Here is a 27841-nt window from a genome sequence, read left to right on the forward strand (position 1 = left end):
TAGGAGTCAAGGTAGAACCCTCAGAGGGTCTCTGTGACACCAGGATTTCCAAGTCATCAATTGTCTCAGCCCAGGGAGACCCTGGCAGAGTTGTAGGAATTAGCCCCTTACTCTCACTTGCCTCTCAGGAGTCCTGGCTGGGGAGGGCCTGGTTCTAAGGGGAACAAGGTCAGGGACAGAGGGTTGTGCTCAGACCTGCTGAGAGTCAAAGTGAAGAGCAGAAGGAGGGTTGAAGAATGTCCAAGGCATCATCTCAGCTCTGGGAATCCCTGAGCATGGAGCCCTGATGTCGTGTCTGCAGACTCCTCTGGCTGGGGGTCCCACTGAAGTGATGGCCTTGGTGTGAGGGTCCCGTCTCTGGTCAACACAAGGGGCATACCTGGACATGTCAGGGCTCAAGATGAGGACCTTGATGGAGGACACAAGGAATCCCACAGGTCCCAGAACCTGCTGTCATGCCAAGGGTGACTCTGGTGGGGACGTGAGTATCAGGTCTCAGAGACACTGGAGACTTGATATAAGGGGTGAGGCCTCAGAGACTGGAGGGGAGAGTCTTAGGTTCTGAAGCAGTTTAGGTGAGGACCCTGAGGGAGGACTGAGGGGATGCTGGACCCCAATCAGAGGAGACCAAGGGAAGCCGGTCCCTGCTGTCAGTCCTTGGTGGCCCTGGGTTACGATGAGCTCATTAGACATCCTGACATCCTGCCAGACTTCCTGGCATCCAGGTCTCAGACTGGGGACCTTACATATGTGGCAAGGCTTCAGGTGGGCCAATTCCCAGGTCTGGTGGGGTGTCAGGTTGAGGACCCTGAGAAGGAACTAGAGGACCCTGAACCCCAATCAGAGGACACCTCAGAGAAGCTCATCTCTGTCGTCAGTCCAGGGCAATTGTGGGGATAGGATGAGTGCAACAGGCATGGTCTGATTTCCTGACATCTGGGTCTTGGAGAGATGAGACCCTGGTATAAGGGGCTGGGCTTCAGATGGGGAGAGGCGAGAATCCCAGGTCCTGCCCAGAGGTAAGGTGAGGTGCCTGAAAGAGGACAGAGGAGACCCTGAGTGAGGACCAATGGAACCCCGCAGGTCTCCACACCTATAGTCGGCCCTGGGAGAGCTTGGTGTGAGAAGAGCACATTAGGCCTGTCTGAATTCCTGACATGGGGGTCTCAGAGGACTGGGGACCTCGTGAAAGCAGTGAGGTCTCAAAATGGCAGATGGGACAATCCTGGGCCCTGCTGGAGTCCAGGCTCCGTGCAAGGAATGACAGAGGTCGTTAGACCTTAAGACAGGGAGGTATCCTTGCCTTTGATGGGGATCTTGGAGGCCCCATAGCAGGATGAGCGTTTTCCTGACCTATGGCTTAGGGACCTCAGGATCTGAGGTGTTCGGGCAGAGGGGGCAGTGTTTAGGTCTGCAGAGGGTATACTCTACAGATCCGGAGGGATAACTGAGTAGACTCCTGTCCTGTCCCTGTGGTCAGTTTTTGGAGGCCAGGAAGGACATGAGGAGGAGCTGAGGACCGGGTATCTCCCCAACCTAGAACCCACAGGAAGCCCTGGGCAAGTGTGGCCACACATGGGGCCCATCAGCACTTTCTGCTCAGACTAGGGTCTTGTTCTGAGTTTCCCTGCAGGCCCCCAAAGGGGAGGGACCAGGTTGTGCCAGGGGAAAGGTGAGCACTACAAGGAAGCCCTGAGGGGACCTCACCCCACAACTGGGGGGACTTCACAGAGTCCACCCCACCTACCAGCATGGAAGGCCCAGAGATATGTCTCAGTCTACCCCTGAGGTGTCCCCTCCATGTCTCTCACAGGAGCTCCAGGAAACAGGAGGTGAAGCAGAGGTCTGAGGCCCGTGTTCTGAGGTCAGAGATCAGAGGAGATCCAGGCAGTGCCAGGAGTCAAGGTGAGGAGGGTGTCGTGAGTGTGCACCAGGGGCTCCCCTTCCCAGAACAGAGGGAAACCACAAAGCCCATATTCCCACACCCGGTCATCTCAGGAACTTCCAGCTGTTCTGACTGCACCCTGGGGAGACATTGCCCTTCCTCCTTCAGGTAGCCAGGTGTCTGGCCGTCCAGGAAGAGTACCCCTGTGAAGCTCGAGATCACCCCTCAAGAGGAGACCTGTAAGTGGCCTGTGTCAGACTGCCCAGGGTGCGTTTCTCAGGTCAGGCCGCTCACACCCCCTCTGTCCTTCAGGCACATGGTTTGCATCTATCCCTCTGCCTCACTCCTGTCTGTGGTTTGGTCCCAGGCACTGCGCTCAGGATCAAGATGAGTGAGCTGAGCAAACTTGAAGAAGACCTTCAAGACCCAGGGGAGGCCGAGGCCAGGTAGAGGGGCAGTCCCTGTGGTCTGAGGTGGGGGAAGGCTGCAGCCCCCTCAGCCTTCTCTCCCTCAGTCTCCTCCTCAGCCCTGTGGAGGCCTTGCCCCAAGAAGCTCTTAAGGAGATGATGGCTAACCTGTTTAAGTTCATGCTCCTCAAGTATTGTGCCAAGGAGCTGAACTCCAAGACCGAAATACTGAATATGATCCTCACGGATAACCAGGACCACATACCTGTGGTCTTCCATAAAGCCGCCCAGTGCTTGCAGTTGGTCTTTGGCATGGCAGTGAAGGAGGTGTACCCCAGGGAGCACATCTACATCTTGGTCCCCACCCTGGGCCTCACCGAGTGGTGGGCAGAGCCTGCCAAAGGCCGGGCTCCTGCTGCTGGTCCTCAGCCTGATCATCCAAAATGGAGACTTCACCCCTGAGGATGTGGTCTGGGAAACACTCAGCAGGATGGGGGTGTGTCCCAGGAGGGAGCACTCCATCTTTGGGGAGCCCAGGGAGCTGTTGACCCATGTGTGGGTGTGGGAGGGTTACCTGGAGTACCGGCAGGTGCCTGACAGCAACCTTGCTCGCTATGAGTTCCTGTGGCATCCCTGGGCCTATGCAGAGACCAGCAAGTGGTTAGTCACATAGTATCTGCTTAGGGACAATGAAAGGATTTCCAGGGTCTTCCCACCTCTATTTGCAGAGGCTGTGAGGGAAGAGGAAGAGGGTCCCTGGGCCAGAGCAGCAGCCAGGTGATCCTTCTGTCTGTGACTGAAGAGGGAGCAGTCAGCCTTCTCAGTAGTGAGGGCCCGGGTCAGTTGGGGTACCCAGTGTGTAGCACTTTTGGGTTCCTGTTCTCTACGATGACATGGAAATTCATCTCTGTTTTCTTTAGGAATTGTTCAAATTTTTTTTTTCCAGCTGAAAACTTAATAAATTTCAATATCTAACTTTGTGAATGGCATTGATCACACTTGTATTTGTACGTACCCAGTTTAAGGGCCAGAGTTTTGCTGTTTTGTAAAAGAGATTGGAAACTCTCCCATTATTTTGTGAACCTGAGCAATGTAACATGGATTGGAATTACAATTAGTTTGCACAGGTGAACTTACTTAGCAGTATACTGTTGGTGGAAGAATCAGAAAAAAAATATTGTAGTGATCTTTCTTCTTATACTTTTAGCCTGTTCTTTTCTACAGCTAAGCCATGTCTGTTTAGTTGGATTTTGCTGGATATTATTTAAGAATGCAGGAGAAAATTGATGAGATTAATAAGCCCCCATGATCCCTGGCTCATTTATTCCACAGACCTTTATGGAGCCTGTGTTCTGTGGAAGGTCTTATGTTAGCAGTGGGGACACTGGGAGAAGCAGGACACCCCCATACCTAGAGTGGGAGTCTAAAGTCACTCTGAGGGCCCAAGGCCATCTCCAGGCAGCTGAGTTCTTGCTAACTCACCTGCCACTCCTCACCCTCTTTGGCTAAAACAGCATCTTTTATACAAAAGTTTACAAAGTCTGGTGACTGAAGAGGGGCCCCCATGTGAAGGTGAGTGGTTCCCTGTGCTCCCCTATGGTCATGGGTGCAGCAGGCCCCATCCAGCATCTGTGCTGGGACTGCAGCCTTCTCTCAAGGGTTAAGGAGGCCCCCTACTGAGTGAGGATGAGAGGGTCCAGGCACGACAGAACAGAGGGTCCCAAAGAATACACTCCACTCCTACTGGGCATCCTGGGGGACCTAGTCTGGGTTGGCAGGCTGAGACCCCACGCCCCCTCACTTTCTCAGTGAACTCAGGGATTCAGAGGCTTGGAATTTGTGGTGCAGTCACAGATGGGCAGACAGAGGGGCCCACATCCTGCGGAGACTCGAGGAGACTGGGGGTCCCCAGGGGATGCATGTACTGCCCTCCTGACAGCCCTGGGGGACTGGGGTAATGGCGTCCAGATGTGACATCACTGATCCCAATGGGAGGGAAGAAGTGAGGGCCTGGGTCATGTGCCCAGGTTCAGGTCAGCAGAGTGAAGGAATCCAGCTGTGCTATGAGTCAAGGTAGAACCCTGAGGTGGGCTCTGGGACCCCAGGACATCCAGGATGTCAGTGCTATCGGACCCTGGGTCCCCAGCAGTGTTGTGGGAATAAGCCCCCTACTCCCGCTTGCCTCTAAGGGGTCCTGGCTGGGGAGGGCCTGGTTCTAAGGGGAACAATGTCAGGGTGAGAAGGTGGTGCCCAGACCTACTGAGAGTCAAAGTGAAGAGCAGGAGGTTTGAGGACGGCCGGGTACATCCTCCCAGCTCTGGGAAACCCTGGGCATGGAACCCTGATGTCATGTCCACAGACTGTCCTTAAGGGTCTCGGTGCAGTGGCGGCCTTGGTGTGAGGGTCCCACCTCTGATCAACACAAGGGGCATTCCTGGAAGTGCTAGGGCTCAAGATGAGGACCTTGAGAGAGGACACAGGGAACCCTGCAGGTCCCAGGACCTGCTGTCAGCCTAGGGCAATTCTGGTGGCTGCATAAGCACAAGGTCTCAGGGACATTGGAGAATTTACATAAGGGGCGGGACCTCATAGACTGGTGATGAAATTCTTGGGTTCTGAAAGAGTTTAGGTGAGGACCCTGAGGGAGAACTTAGGGGACCCCTCAAGAGGAGACTTAAGTTGCCTGTGTCAGACCATCCTGGGTGCGTTTCTCAGCCAAGGCCCATGGTCCCGATCTGTTCCCTGCATCACTCCTGTCTATGGTTTGATCCTAGGAATCAGGCTTGTGGTCGAGATGAGTGACCTGAGTAAGCCAAGCAAGACCAAGGAAGATCTTCAGGACCCAGGAGAGGCTCAGGGCCCTGTGGAGGTGCAGCTCTTGGGGGCTGAGGTGGGGGAGGCTGAATCCCCCTTGGCCTCCTCTGAACCTGGGGAGGGCAGCCACTCTGCCTGCTATGAGTTCCTGTGGGGTCCGCAAGCCTAGGCGGAGACCAGCAAGTGGCAAGTCATGGTGTTTCTGTTCAGAGTCAACCAAAGACAGGGGGCCTTCCCACCCTTGTCTGCAGTGGTGGCAAGGAAGGAGGAAAAGGGGGCCTGAGTCAGAGCAGCAGCCAGGTGATCTTTCCCTCTGTGATTGAAGACGGAGCAGTCAGCCTTCAGAAGTGAGGGCCAGGGCCAGTTGAGGGAACCTCTGTGTAGCATCTTTGGGTTCCTGTTCTCTACGATGACATGGAGATTCATCTCTGTTTTCTTTAGAAAATTTCCAAACTTTGATAGTTTAAGAGAAGGCTGATACCGCTGCTGCTAAGTTGCTTCAGTCATGTCCAACTCTGTGCAACTCCATATATGGCAGCCTACCAGGCTCCCCATCCCTGGGATTCTCCAGGTAAGAATACTGGAATGGGTTGCCATTTCCTTCTCCAATGCATGAAAGTGAAAAGTAAAAGTGAAGTCCTTCAGTCGTGTTCAACTCCTAGCGACCCCATGGACTGCAGCCTACCAGGTTCCTCCATCCGTGGGATTTTCCAGGCAAGAGTACTGGAGTGGGTTGCCATTGCCTTCTCTGGACAGAAGGCTGCTGCTGCTACTGCTAAATCACTTCAGTCGTGTCCAACTCTGTGTGACCCCATAGACGGCAGCCCACTAGGCTCCCCCATCCCTGGGATTCTCTAGGCAAGAACACTGGAGTGGGTTGCCATTTCCTTCTCCAATGCATGAAAGTGAAAAGTGAAAGGGGAAGTCACTCAGTCGTGTCTGACTCTTCGCGACCCCATGGACTGCAGCTCACCAGGCTCCTCCATCCATGGGATTTTCCAGGCAAGAGTACTGGAGTGGGTTGTAAAAGAGATTGGACACTCTTCCATTTTGATTTGTGACCCTGAAAGGGATACATTGGAATTGGAATTAGAACTGTTTTGGAGATGTGAGCTTACTTAACAGCAATATTGATGGGTGAGATTTAGACAATAATAAAGGTGATCATAGTAAATTCATGTTTTTGTCCTTTTGAGGTATCATTTTCAAAAACTAAATTATCTCTTTTTACTTTGATTTGTCTGGGTTATTTAAGGAGGTAACAGGCAATTAATCTGAGCTCCTACCCACTGGCTCATTGATTCCGAAGACCTTTACAGAGCCTCTGCTCCCTGAAAGGCCATGTTAGCAGTGAGGACACTAGGAGAAGCAGGACAACCCCCACTCCTAGAGCAATGGTCTAGGAGCCAGAGTCACAGAAGTAAGTTGAAGAGTCGTCCTCTAGTCCCACAGAACAAGTCAACACGGGGCAGGGCAGTGGGGCTCCAGGAGGAGCAACCCGGGGTTAGTGTCTGAGCCAGGTCACTTTGGGGCTTTGGAAAGCTGGGTTCCTTCTGGGAGGGGTGATTTTGATGAGGCTGGATGGTGGCACCCCTCAGTATTGCATTGTGTCTTAGGGGTGATGGGAAAGTCTGAAAGGGATCATTGCTGTGAGGTGTCCTTTTGCATCTTGGATAAACCCCAGAGACATCTCCTTCTGGGGCAGGAAGGAAGGGGTCCTGGCTCTTGGCACATTGCTATTGACCACAGGGGTAAAGGATGTGTTTTCCACCCATATCTGCAAGGAATCCTGGAGAACTTTGGTCACACTCCCTTTGAAGTGATGCCCAAGCAATCCATGAACTACCCTCTCTTTCCTGGTACCAGGGATCCAGAACGTAAGGTGTTAATGAGCTTTAAATTATCTCATTTTTTAATTGGCCATTAATCAATGACCTGATCTTTGTTGGGGCTGCAATGAAGGAATATAATGGTTTGGATGGAAGACAGGCTGGGACAGAGACAAAGAGTGGTTCTTGCTTTTCCTGGAGCAGCTTTTTCCTGCTGGAACACTCCTCAACAACCAAATTTAACAGGCGCTCTAACTGGAAATGGGGCTTCTGGGGTACCTCAAAGGTTAAAAACCTGCTTGCATTGTGGGAGACCTGGGTTTTAGCCCTGGGTCAGGAAGATCGCCTGGAGAAGGGCATGGCAACCCACTCCAGTATTCCTGCCTGGAGAATCGCAAGGACAGAGGACACTGGTGGTTTACAGTCCATGGAATCTCAAAGAATTGAACACAACTGAGCTAATAACACTATGGTCCACTATGGTCTAACTGGAAAAGTTAACTAGTTTTATATATGAATCATCATGTTTGGCTGATTAGCTGTTCCACATCCTATTGAAGTGCATATTCTCGGACATGGCCTGGACCACAGACCAACCAACCCCTTCCCACAGTGGAGAGTGGAGGAGTGTCTGAAGGCAACAGTGTGAGAGATTCTTGCCCCACCATCACAGTGCCAACAGAGGCCAGGCCCTTCCAGATGCATCGCATCCTTCAGGTGCATCCTGCAGCCCAACACATGGGGCTCCTCACACTAGCCGCAGTGAGGGTGGGGAGTAGCTGGAGGGCCTCTGGGCTGGGGACTCCAATGTGGGGATGCCAAGGGCAGAGGCAGGAGAGTGAGGCTGAGAAAGGCAGGCCTTGGACATCATGAGTGCTTGTGTGTACACAACGCAAGTATCCTGAGCCACAGCTTAAAAAACTTGGTGCCACACAAACACACTGCCAGGGCCCACATGGTGCCTGAAGGAGGGGGACCAGAAAAGGCAGCTCCCTCAGAACACAGGGGGTGAGGAGGGGACCAGAGAGGGGGCAGGCAAGAATGGCCACCTAGCCAGGCTGCCACAAATACCACGGTCTTTGGTCCCCTTCAGAGGAGCCAACAGGGTCCCCCACTGATGATCACAGCCTTCAGGGTCGTGTCCCAGTCAGATGAACCTACCTAAAGGAATGTTTTGTCAACCTGTTTAACAGTGCAAAGGCAAGGGAGCAAACTCAGGTCGTGGCCTGCAAGCTCCATTCTAGCCTCCAGTCCTCAGGCTGAAAGGCCCCTGGGCAAGCCTCTTTCACACCCTCTTAGCTCTCCCCTTTCAGACACCAGGCAGTGGCCCTCACACAGGGCAAATGACTCCACTGAGTGGCAGAACTCCACTTTCTCTAGGGGGACAGTGCCCTAGGGTCCTCACACACTGGCCTCTCCAAGGTGCCAGTCTGTTCCCTACATGGTGATTTTGAAGAACAGTGGCCACAAAGGTCAGAGAAGAAACATCTCTAAACCCACTGCCCTATCACCCATGTGCACTGAAGACAGGTGACTTTCAATGGAGTTTTGTCCACTCCCACACATGGACACTCATCCATTTTCAAATACAGGTAGACGGGGGCTTCCTCTGGTGACATCTAGCTCAACAAGTCTGACATGTCTCTGGGAGTGAGCGTCTGTAAAGGAAGCCCCTTGAAAGGTGCCTAACCAGTGAGCCAACAAAATCATTTGATGTATCTGCCATCTAGGTAAGGGAGAACAAGTCCACAGTGGTGGTGGGGACAGGGGCAGGGGCGGAGAAGATCAGAGCTGGCCTCAGAGAGGACCAGTGAAATGTTTGTTTTCAATAGAACAGGCTGTACCTTGAGCCCCCAGTCAAGTCCTTCAAAGGGCAGGTACCCACAGACACCCAAGTTGGACATGGGAGGCCAGGATCAGGGGTAGCAGAAGCCCAATCAACCCATTTATGAAGGAAACAGTAATTTTGAGGCAGCCTCCGGGGAGGCTGAATTCGAGGCTCTGGGCAGGGGACAAGAAAAGCACACATACAGGTGTTCCAAAAGTGAGCACTCTAGGGCCAGGAGAGCAGTCTTTATGGGAAGAAATGGAAACTGAAGACAGCAGCCTATGATCTGCAGTGGGATGATACCTGTGGGTGGGCAGAGCTCGGGAGGCTGTGAGCTCAGCGGAGCACCTAGCTTTGCCCTCCCATACGACATCCTGGGGAATCTGTGTCTCAGGTGCTTGGGAACAGTCAAGTGGAATATGAGGTCGCTCCACTGTGCTCGAGCACAGCCCTACTATGGGGAGATCTCGACCTGGGGGGCGGTGGGGGCAAGACAACAGGACTCTGACTTTGGGGCCAACTGAGCGGGACCAACCAACCAGCAGCACCAGCCAGAAGATAACAAAGCTAGAAGAGGGGGAAGGATGGGGGAGCCACCAACTCAGGTAAGGCAAATCAGCCTGCTACGGACCCCATCTTCTGGGAGGGACAGTCACTAGGGGCCCATCTGACTCCTGGGATCTCTCTTGGTGGTAGCAGACCTAGGACTCTCTAGGGCCTGGCTCTTCAGCAGAAGCCAGCCACAGGCCTGTATGTTGTTAGTGAGGGGAGTGAAGTTAGGGACACATTTATCAACCCAGCCAGGGCCTGGCCCCTGAAACAATGTGCCTGGCAGCAGAAGGGAGCCCTTGTAGGCAACCTGAAAAATACTTTTCTGTACTTTCAGACAAGAGACAAGCTGGGGATCCCATCTCCATCCCCAGACTCCCTCCCCCACACAGGTCCAGGGCTGCCTCTCCACATCACCTCTGTGACATCATGAAACAGTTAAGGAAGCTGACCACTTAATTGGCTGCCTGTCCCAAGACCCAGATTCTAGAATCTCCAGAGAGTATTTATGGGGCACCCCGACCATGGTCTGAGGCCCGTTTTCCCTGAGCACTCACTGCTTGGATAGATAATGCTCCTTAGCTAGACTGGCTCCATGGCTAGTCAGAGTTCCCATGAGGCACGGGCAGCCCTGCTGATCCTATCAACTGATGGGGAGCCTGCAGCAGGGGACACCCGTGATTCCTCCCCAGATCCAAACCTGGATTTAGGAGAGGCTTTGGAGAAGCAGGGTGACCAGCCCAAGAGCCCAGATCCAGGCCTCCATGACAATCTGCCCCCACAGGGCCCGAAGCCAGAAATGGCCAGCAAGGAAGAGAACAACACCTTCCTTGGGCTGTCCTTCCCCAGGAAGCTCTGGAGAATCGTGGAGGATGAGGCCTTCACCTCTGTGCGCTGGAACGATGAGGGAGACATGGTGGTCATTGAGGCAGATCTCTTCCAGACAGAGGTCCTCCAGCGCAGAGGTGCAGACCAGATCTTTGAGACAGACAGCATCAAGAGCTTCATCCGTGAACTGAACCTGTATGGTTTCAGTAAAATCTCCCCTTCGGATCACTCTGCAGGGAAGAAGATGATGGTAATGTAGAAAGTCCTTTTGGGGAGGCTAGACTAGATAAGCTGAGTGCTGGACGGGTTTCATTTCCCAGGGGAACGTTGTTCTCATGAGAGGGTGGTTAAGGAAAGAGGAGAACACAAGGTCTGTCTTGTTTCACCACCCACCTTAGACAGGATCCACAGGGGTGACTCCAGACCCTGAGCGGCCACTGAATGTCAGGGACCGCCAGTAACACCTCAAGTGAGGATGGCCCCAGGGGCACTCTAGGGAGCAACATGCTAGGGCCTCATAACCTTCCACAATGAAGAGATCTTGTCTCTATACATAGGCATGGCTGGGACGGTGGTGGGGAGGAGGGTGGCTAGGAAGGCCTCTTCTCCCCCTTGCTGTCTAAAGTGATTCGTTTTCTTTCAGATCTATCGCAACTCCAATTTTCAGAGAGACAAGCCTCTCCTCCTGCGGAACATCCCAAAGAGAAAGAAGCGAGCGGTGGCGACCAGACACTCTCCTCGACTCCACCACAACCAGTGCACCCAAGAGGTGGGCAAGAAAGTCCACAAGGGAACCCCACCTGCTCGCAGAACCCCCAGCCGGCGATCATTTGTGCTCTCTCACCTTTGGTCTATGGGCAGTGTAGCCAGGCGGGCCGGGGCAAACCATCTCCCCAGGGAGCAGGGTGGCCCCAGTGGAAAGGGCACATCCAGCAATACCACGTCTGCACCCCCAGCTACTTCTGGAAGGGGGAGTACAGGGCAAATGCCCGAGAGCCTCCCAGAGTACCCAGATTATGATTCAGTGATGGCTTTGTACAACACCTGTTACTCCCTCCTGACGGCAGCCCTTTCCTTCACGGCCCCAAACGAGGCCCCTGAGGCAGAGGAGGAGCAGGGAGAGTCCTCAGATCACACATGTGTACTCTGTGAGCAGGTCAAGGACAAACCCAATCCCTGACCTCTCAGGTTATTAGGGACACTCAAAAGTACTCTTGTCATAAAAAATTGATTTTTGGCTCTAATAAAGTGGAGCAAAACTACACAGGAGTAAATAAAGAATTGAATGAAAACTGCGAGTCTGTGTTCTTTGTCTGTCCATGCTATTCACACGGCGCCGGGTGAGCCAGATGAGGCTGGAAGCCCACACCTCATGCAGGCTTCTGTCTGGTCCCCGTGGTCCCTTTTCATTGGAAGCAGCAGCATTTCACATGCTTGGCCAAGGGTCTGGCTCACTAGCCGAGTGCTGAGGCCAGCCAGGACAGGCTGGTCACTGCTCAGCAGACGGCCCAGCCGGGCTCCTGACCTTGGGGTTGTCACCTTCCCTGAGTCATGCACCCTGAAGCAGAAGGGACTTCTCCTTGGTCCCCCAACAATGCCACAAGTTTCTGCTCAGCAGCTGAGCATCTCCAGCTGTTGATCCAGGGGCCACCCCTCAAGAGGCTGACCAGAAAGCAGGGTCACCCCACCGGCCAAGGGCCTTGCAAACACATGACATCAAACCCAAAGACAAGTACAAGGTTTCCACAAAGTGAACACCAGCCCTTGTCACTCTGCCCTCACAGGTGTATTTAGGAGCCTGTCTTTGGATGTGAGGCAGCCAGGCACCGCATCCAACACACATGCTTTATGAGCCAAGGGACACATTAGAGCAGGGCAAGGGTCACCTGCAAGGACAAACCATGGCCTGTTTCTGGGCCTGTGGGCCTCTCTGCCTGCCAGAGGCCTCACTGGCTGCTCATGCTCAGCCCCGCCCCTAGCCTTCCCCCATCACCCCCGGACACTGTTTCGACATCAGGGAGTTTGAACCAGAACAGAGAGGGAAAAACACTAACCAGTTTCATAACAACACATTTCTCTCAACCACCCAGACCCAGCAGGGCCAAAACGAGTGGCGATGCCATCTTATCATAAAGGTCAAAGTCCTGGAGACTCATGCTGAGTCCTGAGCTGCACCACATGAGGGGTATCCCAGACCCCCAACCCGCACCAAGTTGGCATCACACCCCAGGGTGGGGCTGATTGAGACAGAACCAGATGGGCACGTCCAGGAAGCAGTGGTGACTGGACAGTGTCACCATGTACAGGTGTCTTGGCCACCTTCCTCTCGAGAGCCCATCCTGGACAGGCCTCCTGCCCAAAGGGGATCAGGTGCTCGGGGATGTCCACCTGGAAGATGTCCTTCCCGCCCCTCCCAGGGACGGGCTGCAGCAGCCAGTGGGGCTTGGCGAGCACAGTCAGGTACTTCTGTCGAAGGTCGGGTAGCAGGGCTTGATTCTCCAGCTCCTCTACCTCATCGGCATCTAGGTTTTCTGGGCACAGCAAAGCGTCCCCAGTTTCCAGGAGACCTGTGTGCAAAGACAGGACACAGAAGGAGAACAAGGTGATTTAAAGTCATGCCTGCTAGAGACTAAGAGGAAACCCAAGGTGAAGCGGGTCCCCTGGATGAGCATTTTCAGATGGGCTCACCTTGGCGAAGGGAATTCGGTGCAAGGCCAAGCCAGGGAGGGAGTGAAATGAAAGGCAGAGGCCTGGTGCTCCATGAACCCACCTGGCCATGGCCAGTTCTCAGTCTGACCACTGCAGGCTGTAGGGACAGAGCAAGAGGGCTCCGGCAGGAGCCAGCAGGCATCAGGTCCCCAAGGGATTTACCCGCAGAGAGGTGTTGCTGTGGGGCCTCACCCCTGGGGAATCAGGGTACTTGCTCACGCCTGGCTGCTGGCAGTGTGGGTATTGAACCCAGGCTGGGTGCTTTACTGCCTCTCACGGTCTCTGCCAGGCACACAGACATACGTGAGGACACACACACACACACACACACACACACACACACACACACACAAAGTGCATGTGCAGACCTAGACCCACCTCTGCTCAGAGCACAAATGGAGACTGAGGCCAGGGAGGTGGTCAGGCACCTCGTGCCATTGTCTCCCAGCCAAGTTACCCTCGCTGTCCCTCTGAAGAAATCTTAGCCTCCCCACCCCCCACAAACTGGTTCAACAGAAAACAAATGGACACAACCCGGCTGAGATCCAGGGCAGCACCGGGGGCCATGCAGGCAGCATGGGGCAGGGCCTCACTTGCCCATGATCACTGAGGCTGAACTTGTCCCCATCCCGCAGCAAGGCCTGGATCTGGGCGAGGCTCATCCTCAGCCTCTGCCCCAGCAGCTCCCTCCAGGCCACATCCACTCAGTCCCAGTGTGCTATGTGGATGGCCAGGGTACAGTGCCAGTGGTCATGTAACACGGGCCGCCATTGCCTCTCCAGGGGCTTGACACCATTTAAGATGAAACCCACTTAAGGCTGTCAGGACAGACAGCTGAACTTCACCTCCCAGGGTTCCAAGGGCTTCACGTGGCTGTGGATACACAGAACCACAAAGGTCAGGAGCCTGACCCAGCAGCCTCCAAACTCACAGGCCTGGGCCGGACCTCCGCTCTACATGCCCGAGCATCCTCCAAGCCTGCTGACACAGAATGTGTGTGTGTGGGGGGTGGTCAGAGAGGTCTGGCTTTTTCCATCTGTCTCCATGGGGTCCACTGATGGGAGGGTTGTGCCCCAGAATACCCGTCCTTCACATGCAGTCTGTGGGGAAGTCAGCAAGGAGGGCAGGACAGCAAGAGAGAGGCACATGGTGAGTTCCAAGACAGAGGGCACCAAAACCCTAGGAGCAGTGAGGAGGGAGGCTTCACTGGCTTCACAGTGCAGTGGGCAGGTTTTGGTCCTCTCCAGCATAGATGGGCACTGTCCTGGGCTTAGCTTACACCACCCCCAGCCCCTACCCCACCCCTCAGCTCCTGGGCCCATCCCTGCCCACGCTCTGCAGATCTACCATCTTAGACCAGGGTTGATGAGGGCAGATCTGTGCTAACCAACCTGGCTTCTGTCCTGGGGCTGCCCTGGACCTCAGACAGCCTTGCCAGGTATCTTCCCCATGCCTTTGGGAGCCACCTTCCTTGCAGCCCTTCCCACACCACGGCCTCCACTGTTATCAGATGCCCTGGCCCCTGCCCAGAGCCTAGAGAAAGAACAAAGAGAAGGAACCTCTGGGATGGGTGTGCTCCCTGTACTTGCCAAAGTCTGGGACAGCACCACGCAGGGAAATACAGAATTCAAATAACCCGCTAGGTTACTGTCACCTCGTTTGACACCTGAGGAGGCACTGAAGGATAGAGAGATACCCCATAACTGCAAGGGACCTGACCACATGCACCTCTGTCCTCACTTCTTTCCTTATACCTGGAAGGGGGTCCCTGCTCACTGGAGGGGGTTGGAGGCAGAGGAGCAGAGGCGCTGGCCTGAACCTGAGCAGGGTCTCAGCACCTGGCTGGAAGCCTCTGTTTCCATGTGGCTGTGAGGACGGGGACACGGTCCCGGAAGCACCCAGCCCAGAGCCTCCGGGGCATTTCCTTCCCCGAGCACAGCAGAGATGCAGTTCTCACAGGCCCACAAGGCCCCACATGATCTGGCTCCCACCCTGGTGGCCTGCTCTCCTCGACCCTGGATTTACCCCTGGTTGCCATGAAGGCCGTCCATCCTTGGAACATTCCATTGTGTTCCTTCCTGAGAGCCTTTGTAGGGTGTGAGGAATCATATTGTGTCCCCTCAGAGTCAGGTGCTGGAGTCTCAATCCCAAGTACCTCGGTGTGATGTTACATACAAAGAAAAAGTCTTCACAGAGCTGATGGGGGTCAAGTGAGCTCAATAGGATGGATCCTCCTCTAACAGGATGGCTGTCCCCATACAAAGGACATATTTAGAGACAGACTGGCACACAGGAGAACCGGGGTGAAGAGGAAGGTGGAGATCTTCAAGCCCAGACATGACCACCATGGCCAGCAATGCCCGGAAGTGAGGGGGGAAGAGATGTGACAGACTCTCTCCACAGCCCTCATGAGAGCCAACGTCAGCCAACACCTCAACCTCGGCTGCTGGCCTCCTGAACCAACAAGGTTCATACTTTGAGCCACCAGGTGCCATCCTGATGCGACTGCCGGCAAATGAAGCCAGACGATCAGCCTTGCCCTGACATCTCTCTGCCAGGGAAATTGGGGCATGGGGGGATGTCTTCTCTAGTCCCAGGACCTTAGGTACACTCCTCCTCTTCTGCACAACTTCATGTGCATGTTTTCACCTCACACGGTGTCTGTTTACATCTCCCAGTTTCAGGGATCCAACAAGTTACTGATGCTTCCCCCTGATGGAAGGGAAGGGAAAACTCATTCTGCCAATACAGCCACTCAAGATGACCACACACTCACTGAAGAAACCATGCAGGAGGAGGCCTGGGGCAAAGAACACACACCTGAGGTACTGACACACACCAGCAAATGGCCTTCTGCAAAGGCATCCCCCGTTTCCACTCCAGCAACAACAGGCAAGGGTGTTATGTCCTCACACCCTGGCTGGCCCTGAGCATCATCATTTGGTTGAAACTTTGCCCACCTGCTGAGTGACAAAGGGTCACATTTTTCACTGGGTCTGGCTTGGTTCCCAGGTAGCCTGGCTGGCCCCTGGGGCTTGGTCATTGCTATGTCTTCTACTAGGGTATGTGACTGGATCCCAGGCTTGCCAGTTTCCACCATTCAGTTTTTTAGCCAACTCATCCCCTCCTGGGTGCCTCCAAATCTCATCAGTGTGGGTGGAATCCCTGAGCAAAAAGGGGCTCAAGTACTTCTACCACTTGAAGCAGAGGGTGCCTGCTTGTTGGCCAGAGGAGAAAACACACTTCTGCCTGCTTGACTGGGCATCTTCACTTGCATGAGGACCAGAGGAACAGGAAGAAAATCATCAGTGACAATACACCAGTCTTGGACAAGCCACCACGGTCTTCTCCTCAGCAGAGGCCTCAGACCACAAGGACACAGTAGGGCCCAACTGATGAGAAACACATGTGCATGTTCCCTTAGGGTTGGTTCTGCTCATCACAGCAGCTGGCCTGTCCTTACGTGGCTGGGTAGGGACCCCACAATGCCTTAGTCAGCAGCACAGAAACCCATCCCGCAGGAGTGATGGTGATTTATAGTCCAGGAGAGCCCCGCAAGGAACCAGAGAAAATGACTCCTCTCCTCACACTGCCACTCTGGAAGGATCCTGGGGTCACCATATTCAGTCGGCCGCCCTCCATGGACTTGTGGTTGGGTCCCACCAGGAGGGGAACCATGAACAAGCAGCTGAGCCCTGCAGGGTCAGGCCTGGGTGGGGGCTGCTCATAGGGGGAAGGTGGGGCTCGCTTGGGGTCACAGTCTGGGGGTGGAGTACGAGGCTGGAAGGAGATCAAGGATGCCTTCACACGTGTCCCAGGGCATCACCAGGACACACACATGGAAAGAAAGCAGGTGGGGACTGTGGCCATGGAGGGGACCTGAATGTGCTGCTCGGCCGCATGGCAGGTGCTCCTGGTCCCAGAGCCTGGAAAGCCCTGTCTGGAGGTAACCTCCATGCATGAAGCAGGTCCCCCCTTCCTACAAACAGAGTGAGTCACGGGCACTTTGGGATGGCTGGACTGTGGCCGCCAGGCAGGACAGTGGTGCACCACCAGGACCGAGACTGCTGAGAGTGCTGGCTGGCCTCAGTTGCATGGCACCCACAAACACTGACACCTGTCATTTCTGGTGTGTACGGCTACCTGTACACATGCAGGCACACATTTACATAGACACGCCCATATGCAGACACGCACATATGAACAAAGGCGCATTCCTTCACTGGCCCTGTCTGCTAGGAGATGAAACAGAATCCACCACACTCTGAGGCACCTGGAAGGTCAGGCCGGGAGGAACCTGCAGATCAGCGGCCTGGAGAAGGACCCAGAGGAGGACCAGGAAGTGAGCGGCTGGGAAGAAGAGAGGGGCGGAGGCAGGAGGAACAGGGCAAGGAGTCAGAGGCTGAAGTGTGGGAAAGACCTGGGTGAGAAGGAGCTTCTGGAGAAGGAGGCAGGGTGGGGTGAGGCTGGGCCTGGGTGGAGCCATCACAGGCGGGGTGAGGCTGACAGGATTGAAGTCCAGGGAACCCACGGAGAGTGGGTCTGTCCAGCTTCATGGCGGAGGCCAGACTGTGCCCTTTTGAGTCCTTGCCATAGGCGTCCAGTCCGTGAGACTCAGCCAGAGTCAAAGTGACTGCGACCCAGGGTCTTCAGCAACTGCATCTGAGCTTCAGAGTGGACCCCAAGGGCCAGGGAAGCAGGTAGAGGGGCAGCCTCTGGGCAGAGTTTCCCATCTCTGGGCTGAAAGCCCAGGCTGGCTCCCCTCCAAGCCAACCTGGGACTGGTGGCCAATGCTGAGCAACAGTCTATTTTTTTGGAAAAGGCAGAATAAAATCCTCACTGTGTTTCCTGCTGCCCCTGGGACCTGAGATGTCTCAGAGAAAGGCAGCTTCACCTTCAAAACTGTTTCCTGTCCTCTTCCTCTCGTCTGGGGGCTCAGCCCACCCAGGGCAGCCACCTGACTCTGCTCCTGACCGCCACCCTCCCTGCTGTGTCCCTGCCTCCCAAGTGACTGATCACAGTAAATACTCTTTTTCCTGTCCCCACTGCTACTAGCTGAGCTCAGGCCTCATGGCCTGGGGCTGGTGCTGTCAGCCTACAGCCCCCTATCAGTCTGGACCCCTCTTGTCTCTCCTCCTCCAGACAGCATTGCACACACCACTGATTCTGTGTAACACCACAAGCACATCTGTCCTCAACCCTGGAAGGAAAGCACAGTGGAGCCCTCTCCTATTTAAGCCCCAACCCATCTGTGGTACCTTGGGGGGCTTCCAGTAGTCCCAGGTCTCCTTCCTTGTCACCCAGCACTCTGTTAGCTGTGCTGGCCCTGGGCTCTGTGCAGAGCTCATCTGGGCCCCCACACTTTCTCATGCAGTTCTGCCCCTGGACCATTGGCCAATCTTGTCCTGCCCCTGGACCTCTGGCTCCTCTTGTCCTGACCACCTACTGTCTTCCCTCCAGGCACGACTGTAACACCCCTTTCTACATTTGCCCAAGTATCAGGCACTCTCATCTGGGAGTTCTGGGGCATCTTGCATCTTCCTGCTGCCCGCCTTTGTCCCCTACTTTCTCCCAGACTGTGGCAGTTGTGCACGAGTCTGGACCCCCACAGGGTCGCTGAGACCCAGGAAGGCAAGGCCAGGATCTCCTTGGTTCCTGTTAGCTGGGTACCCACACAACTGCTGCTGTGGGAATGTTGAGTCAGCAGGCAGCCTGCTCTCTCCTTGCAGAAGCCTCCTGACCACAAGTTGAAGGGCAGGGGCTGCCTCCTGAATTTGAGGCCTCAGCACTGTGGGGACCCAAGCAATCAACACAAACTCCCTCATGCTGGCGCCCCACTCCTCGCCCCAAGACTGGTTACCAGCTGCCTCCAGACACCCCAGACACATATGAAACCAGTAGTGGTTTCAGATCATGAGGGAGGGTCCTGTGAATAGTGGATGGGCTGCTGCTGTTCTTCCCACATCCTGGTTTTGAACTATACCTCGCCCAGCGAACTGGACACCTATGAAGTGTGGCTGCTGATGGGGGCAGCTGTGAGGCCCTGCTCCATGGCATTGCTCTGCACCTGTCCCTTCCCTGCTGCTGGCCCCAGCTCTCCTCACGTGCCCAGATGTGAGGACTGAGCCATGTGGATTGCTGCCTCCGAACCCCACCTGGATCTCTGAGGCTTGATGAGGGTTCCATTTTGTCCCTGCTGTATGTTTGTGGGCAGCACTGACCTGGGACAGGCTCAACCCAGATTCTCGGTTTCCCTTGTGTCCTCCTTGGCCGATGTGTTTTCCTCTCTGAAATGCCTGTTACCCATCTCTCCGCTGAGCTCTGTGTCCTATCTGTACTGAGTTGTGGGCACTTCTTTCAGGGTGTGGGTGCTCATCCCGCCCTGGTGTTTGTATTGCAGATTCGTCCTCTTCTGTTTGGAGGCTAGCAGTGGACTCAGTATTTACCTAGTGTCTCGGAGCCATAGGTGCCCCACAGGTCAGCCTGTGTCTGTCAGGTCCTCCCACCGGGGGCCACCATCCACCCCCAGGCTTGGCACCTGGAGTGAGCAGTCCCTGAGGAGACGCTGCCTTGGCATCCAGCACTCTGCCCGTGAGAGAGGGCTCCTTCACATCTGTTTCAGTCCCTTGGTACCTGCCTAGCTTTGGTTCTGGGCCTTAGACTCCCACATGCAGGACAAGCCCAGGGGCAGCCATGTAGCTTCAGGAGGTCAGCCAGACCTACTTCCCCTCTGTCCCCAGGGCAGCTCCTGTTGACTGCACCTCTCTCCATATGGCCCAGATGGAGGGGCCAGCCTGAGAACTGGATGCATTTCTGATTTAATCTCAGTTCTGATGCAGTTATTTGAGAAGATGTGGCACACATGGGACCTGTGGACATGGATGGCCACTCTGCTGCTGCTCCTCAGGGTGCTGACTGCCCAGGGGATGGGGCACCACCCAGGGGGGGCTGGGGGGTCTTCTGTGACCCTCTGACGCTGCCCTGCTTGCATTCACATCACAGGCTTTTATATCACGTCTGACCAGGGGATGGGAGATGCTGGTTTCCACATGTCCATCACTCCCAAGCTCTGGGGTCTATGGGGGCTTCACTGTCCTCCATCTGGGCAGGTTGGCCATGACCTGGGTGCCACAACCCTCAGCACTGGAGGGGGCTTCTGGACACCAGGCTGCGGCCCACAGAATGGATCCAGCTTAGTTTGTGAGAACGAGAAGCAGGGAGGGTGGACTGAAGTGTGCGTTGCCATCCCATACTCATGGTGAGAGGACTTCAGTGAGTAGACTCTCCTGCTCTGGGTGGGAGCCCCATCCAGCTACCTTTTGAATGCTGTGTGCCCACCATGGCGACTTGGCCAAGCACAGAGAGGGTGTGAGGAGTCAATAGCAGAGGATGCCCATAAAGTGTCACCATAAGTGAGAAGGTTATCCAGTTCGTGAGTGGGGCGTGTATCCCCCCTCTTTTTCTATGTGTTTCTCTTTTAATCGATGGAGTTCACACAGGGTTTCCATTCGGCCTTACCATCTTTTCCTCACATCACATGTTCCCCCAGGTTCTGAAGGACTCCTCGACAGATGTCTCACTAAGCCCTGCACCTGGCTGTGGGGGATACTGCATTCCAGGTCCCCCAGCTCAAGACCAACTGACAAATCCTCAGGACTGGGCCCATGTCCCTTGCCCCTTGACCCCCTTGTGCCCAGAAACCCCAGCCCAAGGGGTGGTCCAGAAGGGGTTGCAGAGTCAGAGTTAACAATGTCTCTCATGTTGTGTCACATTGACTGTGTGTCTGGCAACCTCCACCCCTCTGGTGGTCCCACCTCACTGTGTGGGTTCACCATCTCAGAGCCTGAGGTCCCTTTGGGAGGGGATGGGGTCATTCCCGTGTCTGTTTGCTGTGGTATGGCAGCATCCTTCTCCCGGGGTCCTGCCCCATTCCTGTTCCTCAGTTCCAGACCTGAGAACTAGCTCAGTGGCTGAACCTGGGCGAGGGATCTTGACCTGTTTACTGGGATGGCTGCCCTAGGCCTCAGTGTCATTTAGACTATACCTTGGTTGGTTACCCACCTATCTAGCTTCCAGGAGGCCGTGTTGTGTTGACTACTTGCCCTGCTCTGTGGGTCCGGCCTCCTGGGAGGCGGCAGCCTTCGTCATGGTCCCTGGCTCCTGGCAGCTCAGTGCAACCCCATGACCTCTGCTGCAGCCCCTGGGCAGCAGGTATGGGGGAAGGGGGGTGTTGTCCATCTCCTCCACCACCCAGCCCGGAATGCCCAGCCTGTGTTGCATAGTGATTTTGCTCTGCTTGGTGGCTGGGCAGTAGATGATCAGCTCTTCCCATGCTTCCTTGGTTTTTGTGCTGGTAGTGCCGTGGGTCCTGCTGCAGATCAGGGCAGCCAGCTCCCCTGATTTCTGGGACAGAGGGGCACCTATGGTGGAGGACTCTGGTCCAGTTTGCTCCCTGGTGGGGGAACCAGCTCTTTATGGGGTGGGGAGGTGGGCTGCTCCTGCAGGCTCAGAAGTTCAGAGATGTCTGGGATGTCCCGGTCTTCTAGGGCCTGCCTCCCAGTCTCCCTGGCCTTCATGTCAGGGATGCATGTTTTCCCAAGAGGACATCCAATGCCAGTGGGTCAGGCCTGCCTTGGTGGAACATTCAGTGTCTTTGAGATTCAGCCACTCCTATTGAATCTTGGGCCGATGTTTGTCCACTGCCTGAAGCTTTGTCAGCTTCCAGGGAGACCCTGGCCACCATCCCACCTTGGTTCTCACTGTTCTTCATCCTGGGCTGGTCATCCGCCTGAAGACAGCAAAGATAAGAAGTCACTACCCTCTATTCACCCCACATTCCACATGCCTGGATCTTACTTGCTGGGGAATTCCTCTCCCCTTGCCAGCCCAGAAAAGTTCTAGCAGCTGGACTGTGGTCTTGAGCCCAGGTCTGAGGGCACATAGACTACCCCCAGGATGGGTCCTCATAACCAGTGGGACAGGGATGTCAACCAAGTACCGGGCCCATCTTGCCACTTCTACTTGGACCACTCCAGGGCCAGCCTTCTTGGTATGGGTCCTTTGTGAGGCTGTTCACACGGGTGGGGAGGGTGGGGAGTTGGTGCTGGAGGCTGGCTGGGGACTCACCACCAAGGGGACAGGGAGCAGGCATGGTTGAACAGGGCATCCCTTCACCTGTGATGTTGACCTGACAGTTCCTGCCAGCCCATCGGGAGGTGCATAGCACAGACAGGCATTGGAGGTGTCCACAGTGGGCCCTGGTGTTCAGGACCTCACAGTGCCTGAGGCCTCGTGATTGCTATTGACCGAGCAGGAAAACAGAAACCAGGATTTGGTGCCCAAGCAGTGGCTGTGTGTACACACAGGACACCAAGTGCTTTTGCCCAGGTGGCACCACACTCTGCCCTGCATGCAGCCTGGTGGGAGGGGCTCTTGGCATCTTTTGCATCAGACAACTGCTGGGTTGGGCAAGAGAACTGCTTCCAGTGTGCTGGTCACAAGCTGCCGAGGACCAGCCCCGGCTGATCCAGGGTACTCGAAGGAGAGACGGCGTCGGCGAGGGTCAGGATACGATAGCTTCAATTAGATATTAATTAGAGATATAAAGAGTAATAGAATAAGGATAGCTCAGTAGGAAAATTCAGTGGAGAAAAGAGGCTGAGTAGCTTGGTTTACGCGGGAGACCAATAAAACTTCAAGACAAGAAGCTTGCACCACTTACGTAGGCCGCAGGCGTCCTTCCGTTCTCCCGAAGGAGAGGAGACACTGAGGCCTCCCCGGTCGGATCTTAGAAGCCCAGGCATAATTAGTAAGCATGGTGGGTTCCGCGCTCCAGATGGAGACTCAGCCAGAGGGAGAGAGAGACATGGGGAGACCAGTATTTCGAGAAACTGATCCCAATTCTTTATTTTCCAGAGTCTGTTTTTATACACTAAGATGTTATACAAAAGTCACGTGGGGACAGCAGTCCTGACTTTTATTAAAGTCAGGTGCTTCACACAAATGTATACAGAGGTCTTAGGGGTGTTACATCATCTTCTGGCCAGGGGGGCCTGCTGACAATTTACGACCCTCTCCTTGTGACAGCGGTCAGTCAATCAGGACACTTATTTCTCCAGGGCTGATTATTCTCAAAACAGACGCCACCCAAATAAAGTTACATTCCTACAGGGTGAGGGTGTAGTGGGTTTTAGTTAAGGAAAGAATTTACTTAGCCTAAGGTCTAACGTGATTAATATCAAAGGTTAATTCTATATATTCATTAATGTGTGTAAGGGCAGGGGATGTGGAGACTTAGCAACAAACATTGGCTCAACAAATGAAAAACCCTTCACCAACACAATTTCTAATTAGCCCATTATACTTATACTAATAGTTTTCTAACTTTTCTAAGGAACCTGTTTTTAGAAGGTTTAAAGCATCTTGTGCTTCTCACGGTTGGGAGGCTGTGAGCGATCACATGTGGCCGGACAAGCCTGTCAGGCAGGCCAGAGAACCTTCAGAGGAGTTTGTAGGTTAAAACACTCTTATCACGCCCAGGAATTATTATAAACTGGAGCTCTAAGTTAACTCCTTCTCCAAAAGAGGTGGTGGGGGACAGCCCCCCGTAAAGTCAGAGGTGTAGGTGAGCACAAAGTAGTAAAGTAGGCAGGCTCTGGTTATGGGGGTAGATGCTCGAGGAGTTCCAGGGGGACTCCTGAGGCTCGATCCCGCCTTTGCGTATGTCGAGCCTCCTTCCTCATGACCTTTGTCACGGGCGGAGTACCTCACTCTGGCCCCCAACAACAAGCCATCTGCTAGCCATGGTGTAAGCACAATCTGATGGGAGAGGGCAGGTTTGGGTGCCAAGAAAAAGTGCATTCAAGTCCAAGGACACCTGTCCTGTAAGAGGCTCCTCCACTGTGCAGGCCCTCAGGTATTCCCTCACACCTGCATCACTCAGGGCTCGGGGTGGAGAGGTTGGAGCACATCTTCCAGGCAGACCTGTAAAGTGCAGAGCTTGATACGAGGCAGAGGTTGGGGAGCATGAAATGTGGGGGACCAAACACTGACTCACATCAAGGGACCATGGAGGGCTTTTTAGACGGGAGGGCCATCTTGGCTGGGTCTTGTAGTGAAGAGGGTCTCCTTCGCTGGGAAATGGAGGAAGGCCCGCCAAGAGTTAGACCCATGCAGGGAACTGAGCCCAGGTGTGTAGCTGGAGCAGGCGAGCTTGTGGAGGGCCTGCAGCCTGACACCATCTGTATAGGTCCTCTGAGGGATTTTTAGCAAAGGATTTCTAGAGACTTTGATGTGCTGTGAAGTTTCATCCATTGCCTGCAGAGGCAAGTCTGCGAGCAGGTATGTGCAGCAGCCAGGAAGGCTGGGGAGGCTATGGTCCTCCACAGAGGTGGTGTGCAAGAAAGAAGACACTCTGTTCTGCCATCTCAAACCTGGATTGGTCCCCAGCACCACCACTTCTGGAGTGTGAGTCTCAGCAAATCACTCCCTCTCAGAGTCTCCATTTGTTTATCTGAAGGATGAGCACAGTGTGAAATGTGCCCATTACTAGTAATACTATTTATTTGTGTATCTGATGGGAGTGAGCCAGTCACTGGATGATTCACACAAAAGCAGTCTGTAAACCAGAAAGCACCTACTATGAATACTGGTTGAAGAGGCATCTCTTTTGCCAAGAAAGCTTTCCCCAGAATGAGTGGGAATGCAGGCATGTACCTTGAAGTCTGCAGCTGGGAGACAGGGAGACAGCAAGGATCCTCAGATTAGGAAAGGGGGAAGAGATGGACACCATTGGCCCCCAGTGTCAAAGGTTCTATAGGATGTGGCCTGGTTTGGGGCTTGAGAGCCACTGGTGGATTTTGAGCAAAGATGTATATAGTGGCCCCTGGAGACAGGCATTGTGAGCTGAGTCAAACTGCAAGGATTTGTGAACTGGGGGGAACCAGTGCTAGGACCACAAGTTCCTAGCAGGACTAGGAATCTATGAAGCTGTGAGCCTCTTCCCTGAACTGTGCAGGAGTCAACATCTGCCTGCTGCCTCAGGTCCATAATCTGCTGTCCACCATTCTATCACCCAGAACACTTCAGCAGCCAAGTGTTTTCACCAGATTGACCTAAACACTTTTGGTAGTAAAACAAAAAATGGATGATACCAAGAAGCTATTTATAGTATCCCGAATTTTCTCTATGTAGCCCACTTGGTATTAACAGTCATATGGTTCACTGCAGTCGTGTCAGTGTGTTTGCATGTGCCTGCCTGGGTGTTGATCTCTGTGTCACTATTAATGATTTCTAAATCCCTAAACTCTTGCGGCCCCCAAAGGTTTTGGACAAAGCATTAGGCACAAGTCATCTTAGCCCCAATAAGAGCCAACACTTTCAGAGACTGACGGAGGCCCAGGGGTACTGGTTCTGTTACCTTCCTCCAACCTTTGGCCTAGAGGGATACCCTTCCTGGGACAGGCAGGACCGAGGGCCAGCCCCAGGTCAACCTGGATGAGTATACACCACACCATCTGCCAAACAGCCTCAGGATGTGGAATCTTTTGGTACCAACCATGGTCTTCTGTGGTATAAATGGGTGGAACATAGAGCTAAAAAGAAGAAGGACACTTGGCAAACTCGTGTATTCACTAGTTTGTAATTCTGGACACCTGTCCACAATCTTGTTTCAGGACAAGAGCTGAAGGAGCCCTGTGTGGTCTCCCAGTACAGCCCAAAAAAACCTGGGTCCACCCACACAATTCTGGGGTGTTAATGTGATTCAGAAATCTCTGGTTTTGAGACATAGGCAATGACACCAGAAGCTCAGCAGCATTAGGCTCACCTTGTTGACTTGCTTTCATACCACACTTCTCAAGTGCCAATAGGCAATGCAAGTAGAGGAGATGAGGAGAAAGGTCATTGTGCTGCTGCTGGTGCTGCTTGCCTTGCTGGGCGCCCCCCTCTGTCTCAGAGAAGCCTGTGTGTTAGCTTTGGACAGGATGGAAAGCTGCCTTTAGGAAGTGGCACCCAGGCCTCACTTACTCCATGCTTGGTAGCTAATATTCTTAGGATTAATCTTGACCCTAAATTGCAAAGGCCATGTTTTCCCTGCGCAAAATTGTGGTTTCCAATCAGCCCAATATCTGGAGGCTGTCTCTTGTTTGCCCACCCCAGCTTCTGTGCCCTAGTGTCCCTCCAGGTACCCTGGTTACCCATGAAGGTGTATGACCATCAGCCTCACAGCGCAGGGCTGAGCAGCCCAGATCAGTGTCCTTGCCTGGGTTTGTCCTTGGCCTTGTGGTGTCATGGCTCATTGGCCAGGGTTTAAGATCTTGAGCCAGTGATGACCCTTTTCCAGCCTCAGGTTTCACATCTGTATGCTGGGTGTAGTAACAGTGCAAAGTCACTAGGTCAGCAAGGAGGGTTCCATGAGTTGAAAGGTTGGGATAAACTTGGTGCACAAAGATGATATTGGGAAGGGAACCAGGAAAATTATGCCGTGGTCTTTCATCTGCTTTTGGGACCTACCATTGGTTGACAAGGGCAGAAAAAAGTGCTCCAAGTCACCTTGTTGCCAGCCTGCTATTGTGTCCCTCTGGGGTTCTGGGGACTATCTTTAAGCAGCTTGCTGTTGGCATAGCAACATTGCTGGGAGAAATATCAATTACCTCAGATATGGAGATGACATCACCCTTATGACAGAAAGCAAAGAGGAACTGAAGCGTCTCTTGATGAAAGTTAAAGAGGAGAGTGAAACAGCTAGCTTAAAACTCAACATTCAAAAAAATAAGATCATGGCGTCCGGTCCCATCACTTCATGGCAAACAGATGGGGAAACAATGGAAACAGTGATAGATTTTATTTTCTTGGACTCCAAAATCACTGCAGATTGTGACTGCATTCATGAAATTAAAAGACACTTGCTGCTCGGAAGAAAAGCTATGATAAACGTAAACAGTATAGAAAAGGTCTGTGTAGTCAAAGTTATGGTTTTGCCAGTAGTCATGTATGGATATGAGAACTGGATCATAAAGAAGGCTGAAGGCTGAAGAATTGATGCTTTTGAACTATGGTGTTGGAGTAGACTGTTCAGAGTCCCTTGGACTGCAAGGAGATAAAACCAGTCAATACTAATGGAAGTCAGTCCTGAATATTCATTGGAGGGACTGATACTGAAGCTCAAGCTCCAATACTTTGGCACCTGATGCAAAGATCTGACTCATTGGAAAAAACCCTGATGATGGGAAAGATTGAAGGCAGGAGGAGAAGGGGGTGACAGAGGATGAGATGCTTGGATGGCATTACTGACTCAATAGACATGAGTTTGAGCAAGCCCTGGGAGTTGGTGATGGACAGGGAAGCCTGGCATTCTGCAGTCCATGGGGTCACAAAGAGTTGGACATGACTGAGCAACTGAACTGAACTGATGGGTCCAGATGCTATGCTAAGAAAATTACACATACTGAGTGGTTGCTATAGATTTGAGTATACTGTTATGCCCACTTAACAGATGAGGAAGCTAAGGTAGCATGTAGTAAAGTCGTAGTGACAAGATTTAAGCACAGAACCTGTTGACCTTTTTAGTCCTCTGACTCAGCATGAGACTGAGCCAAGTGACAGAGTCCCTGTTGCTCCAGGGCCCTGGCAGGCAACTTGAAGAAGTGAGGTCAATGGGTACAAACCACAGGAAGCGAGGGGGCTGGAACACATGCAGAGAGCACGATCTAGCCCAGAAGGAGCTGCCACTCACAATAGGAGGGTGTGTGGGCCAGGTGCCAGGACTTTTGATTTATCTAGAATGGCCAAAAAAGCTGAAGTTCAGTAAGAGATCTCCCGCTTTTTGCATGTTGGATCCTCATTTTATAAAGGCACTCTCCACGCCAGCCGCCTATACCTGCCACTCATGCAGAGCCTACAAGTAGCCCTCTCCTTCCTCCACTGCACTGGATCTGCACAGTGTGCCCCTTGCCAGGGATTTGCTCTCAGACTTTGATCTTCTGTCTGAAAG

The 27841-nt window shown here is 53.6% G+C and overlaps 1 protein-coding gene, 1 long non-coding RNA gene and 1 pseudogene across 3 annotated transcripts in view; 2 read left to right on the forward strand and 1 right to left on the reverse strand.

Moving 5' to 3' along the window:
* The first annotated feature begins 2138 nt into the window (after window positions 1-2138).
* LOC107132086 (melanoma-associated antigen 10-like) lies at window positions 2139-4012 on the forward strand (annotated as a pseudogene).
* A 5340-nt stretch (window positions 4013-9352) lies between these two features.
* LOC526488 (heat shock transcription factor, Y-linked-like protein-like) lies at window positions 9353-11432 on the forward strand. Its single transcript, XM_024988702.2, has 2 exons — window positions 9353-10390; window positions 10784-11432. The coding sequence occupies exons 1-2, from the start codon at window positions 9908-9910 to the stop codon at window positions 11318-11320; spliced, it is 1020 nt and encodes a 339-aa protein (XP_024844470.1). The 5' UTR covers window positions 9353-9907; the 3' UTR covers window positions 11321-11432.
* A 10808-nt stretch (window positions 11433-22240) lies between these two features.
* The window catches only part of LOC132344299 (uncharacterized), an 84860-nt gene continuing 79259 nt past the window's right edge, over window positions 22241-27841 (reverse strand). The window contains exon 3 of one of the 2 annotated variants that reach the window (XR_009493512.1): window positions 22241-23013. This is a non-coding gene — a long non-coding RNA (uncharacterized lncRNA). The remainder of the gene's footprint in view (window positions 23014-27841) is intronic. The other variant, XR_009493511.1, reaches the window with a different exon arrangement.

The sequence above is a fragment of the Bos taurus genome, chromosome X, assembly GCF_002263795.3.
Source record: "Bos taurus isolate L1 Dominette 01449 registration number 42190680 breed Hereford chromosome X, ARS-UCD2.0, whole genome shotgun sequence".
Lineage (NCBI taxonomy): Eukaryota > Metazoa > Chordata > Mammalia > Artiodactyla > Bovidae > Bos > Bos taurus.

Bases quoted from the DNA above. Each gene is read 5' to 3' on its own strand.
- LOC526488 (XM_024988702.2), top strand. From the start codon at position 9,908: ATGGCTAGTCAGAGTTCCCATGAGGCACGGGCAGCCCTGCTGATCCTA. The intron at 10,391-10,783 runs GTAATGTAGAAA...GTTTTCTTTCAG, and splicing joins CTGCAGGGAAGAAGATGATG to ATCTATCGCAACTCCAATTT.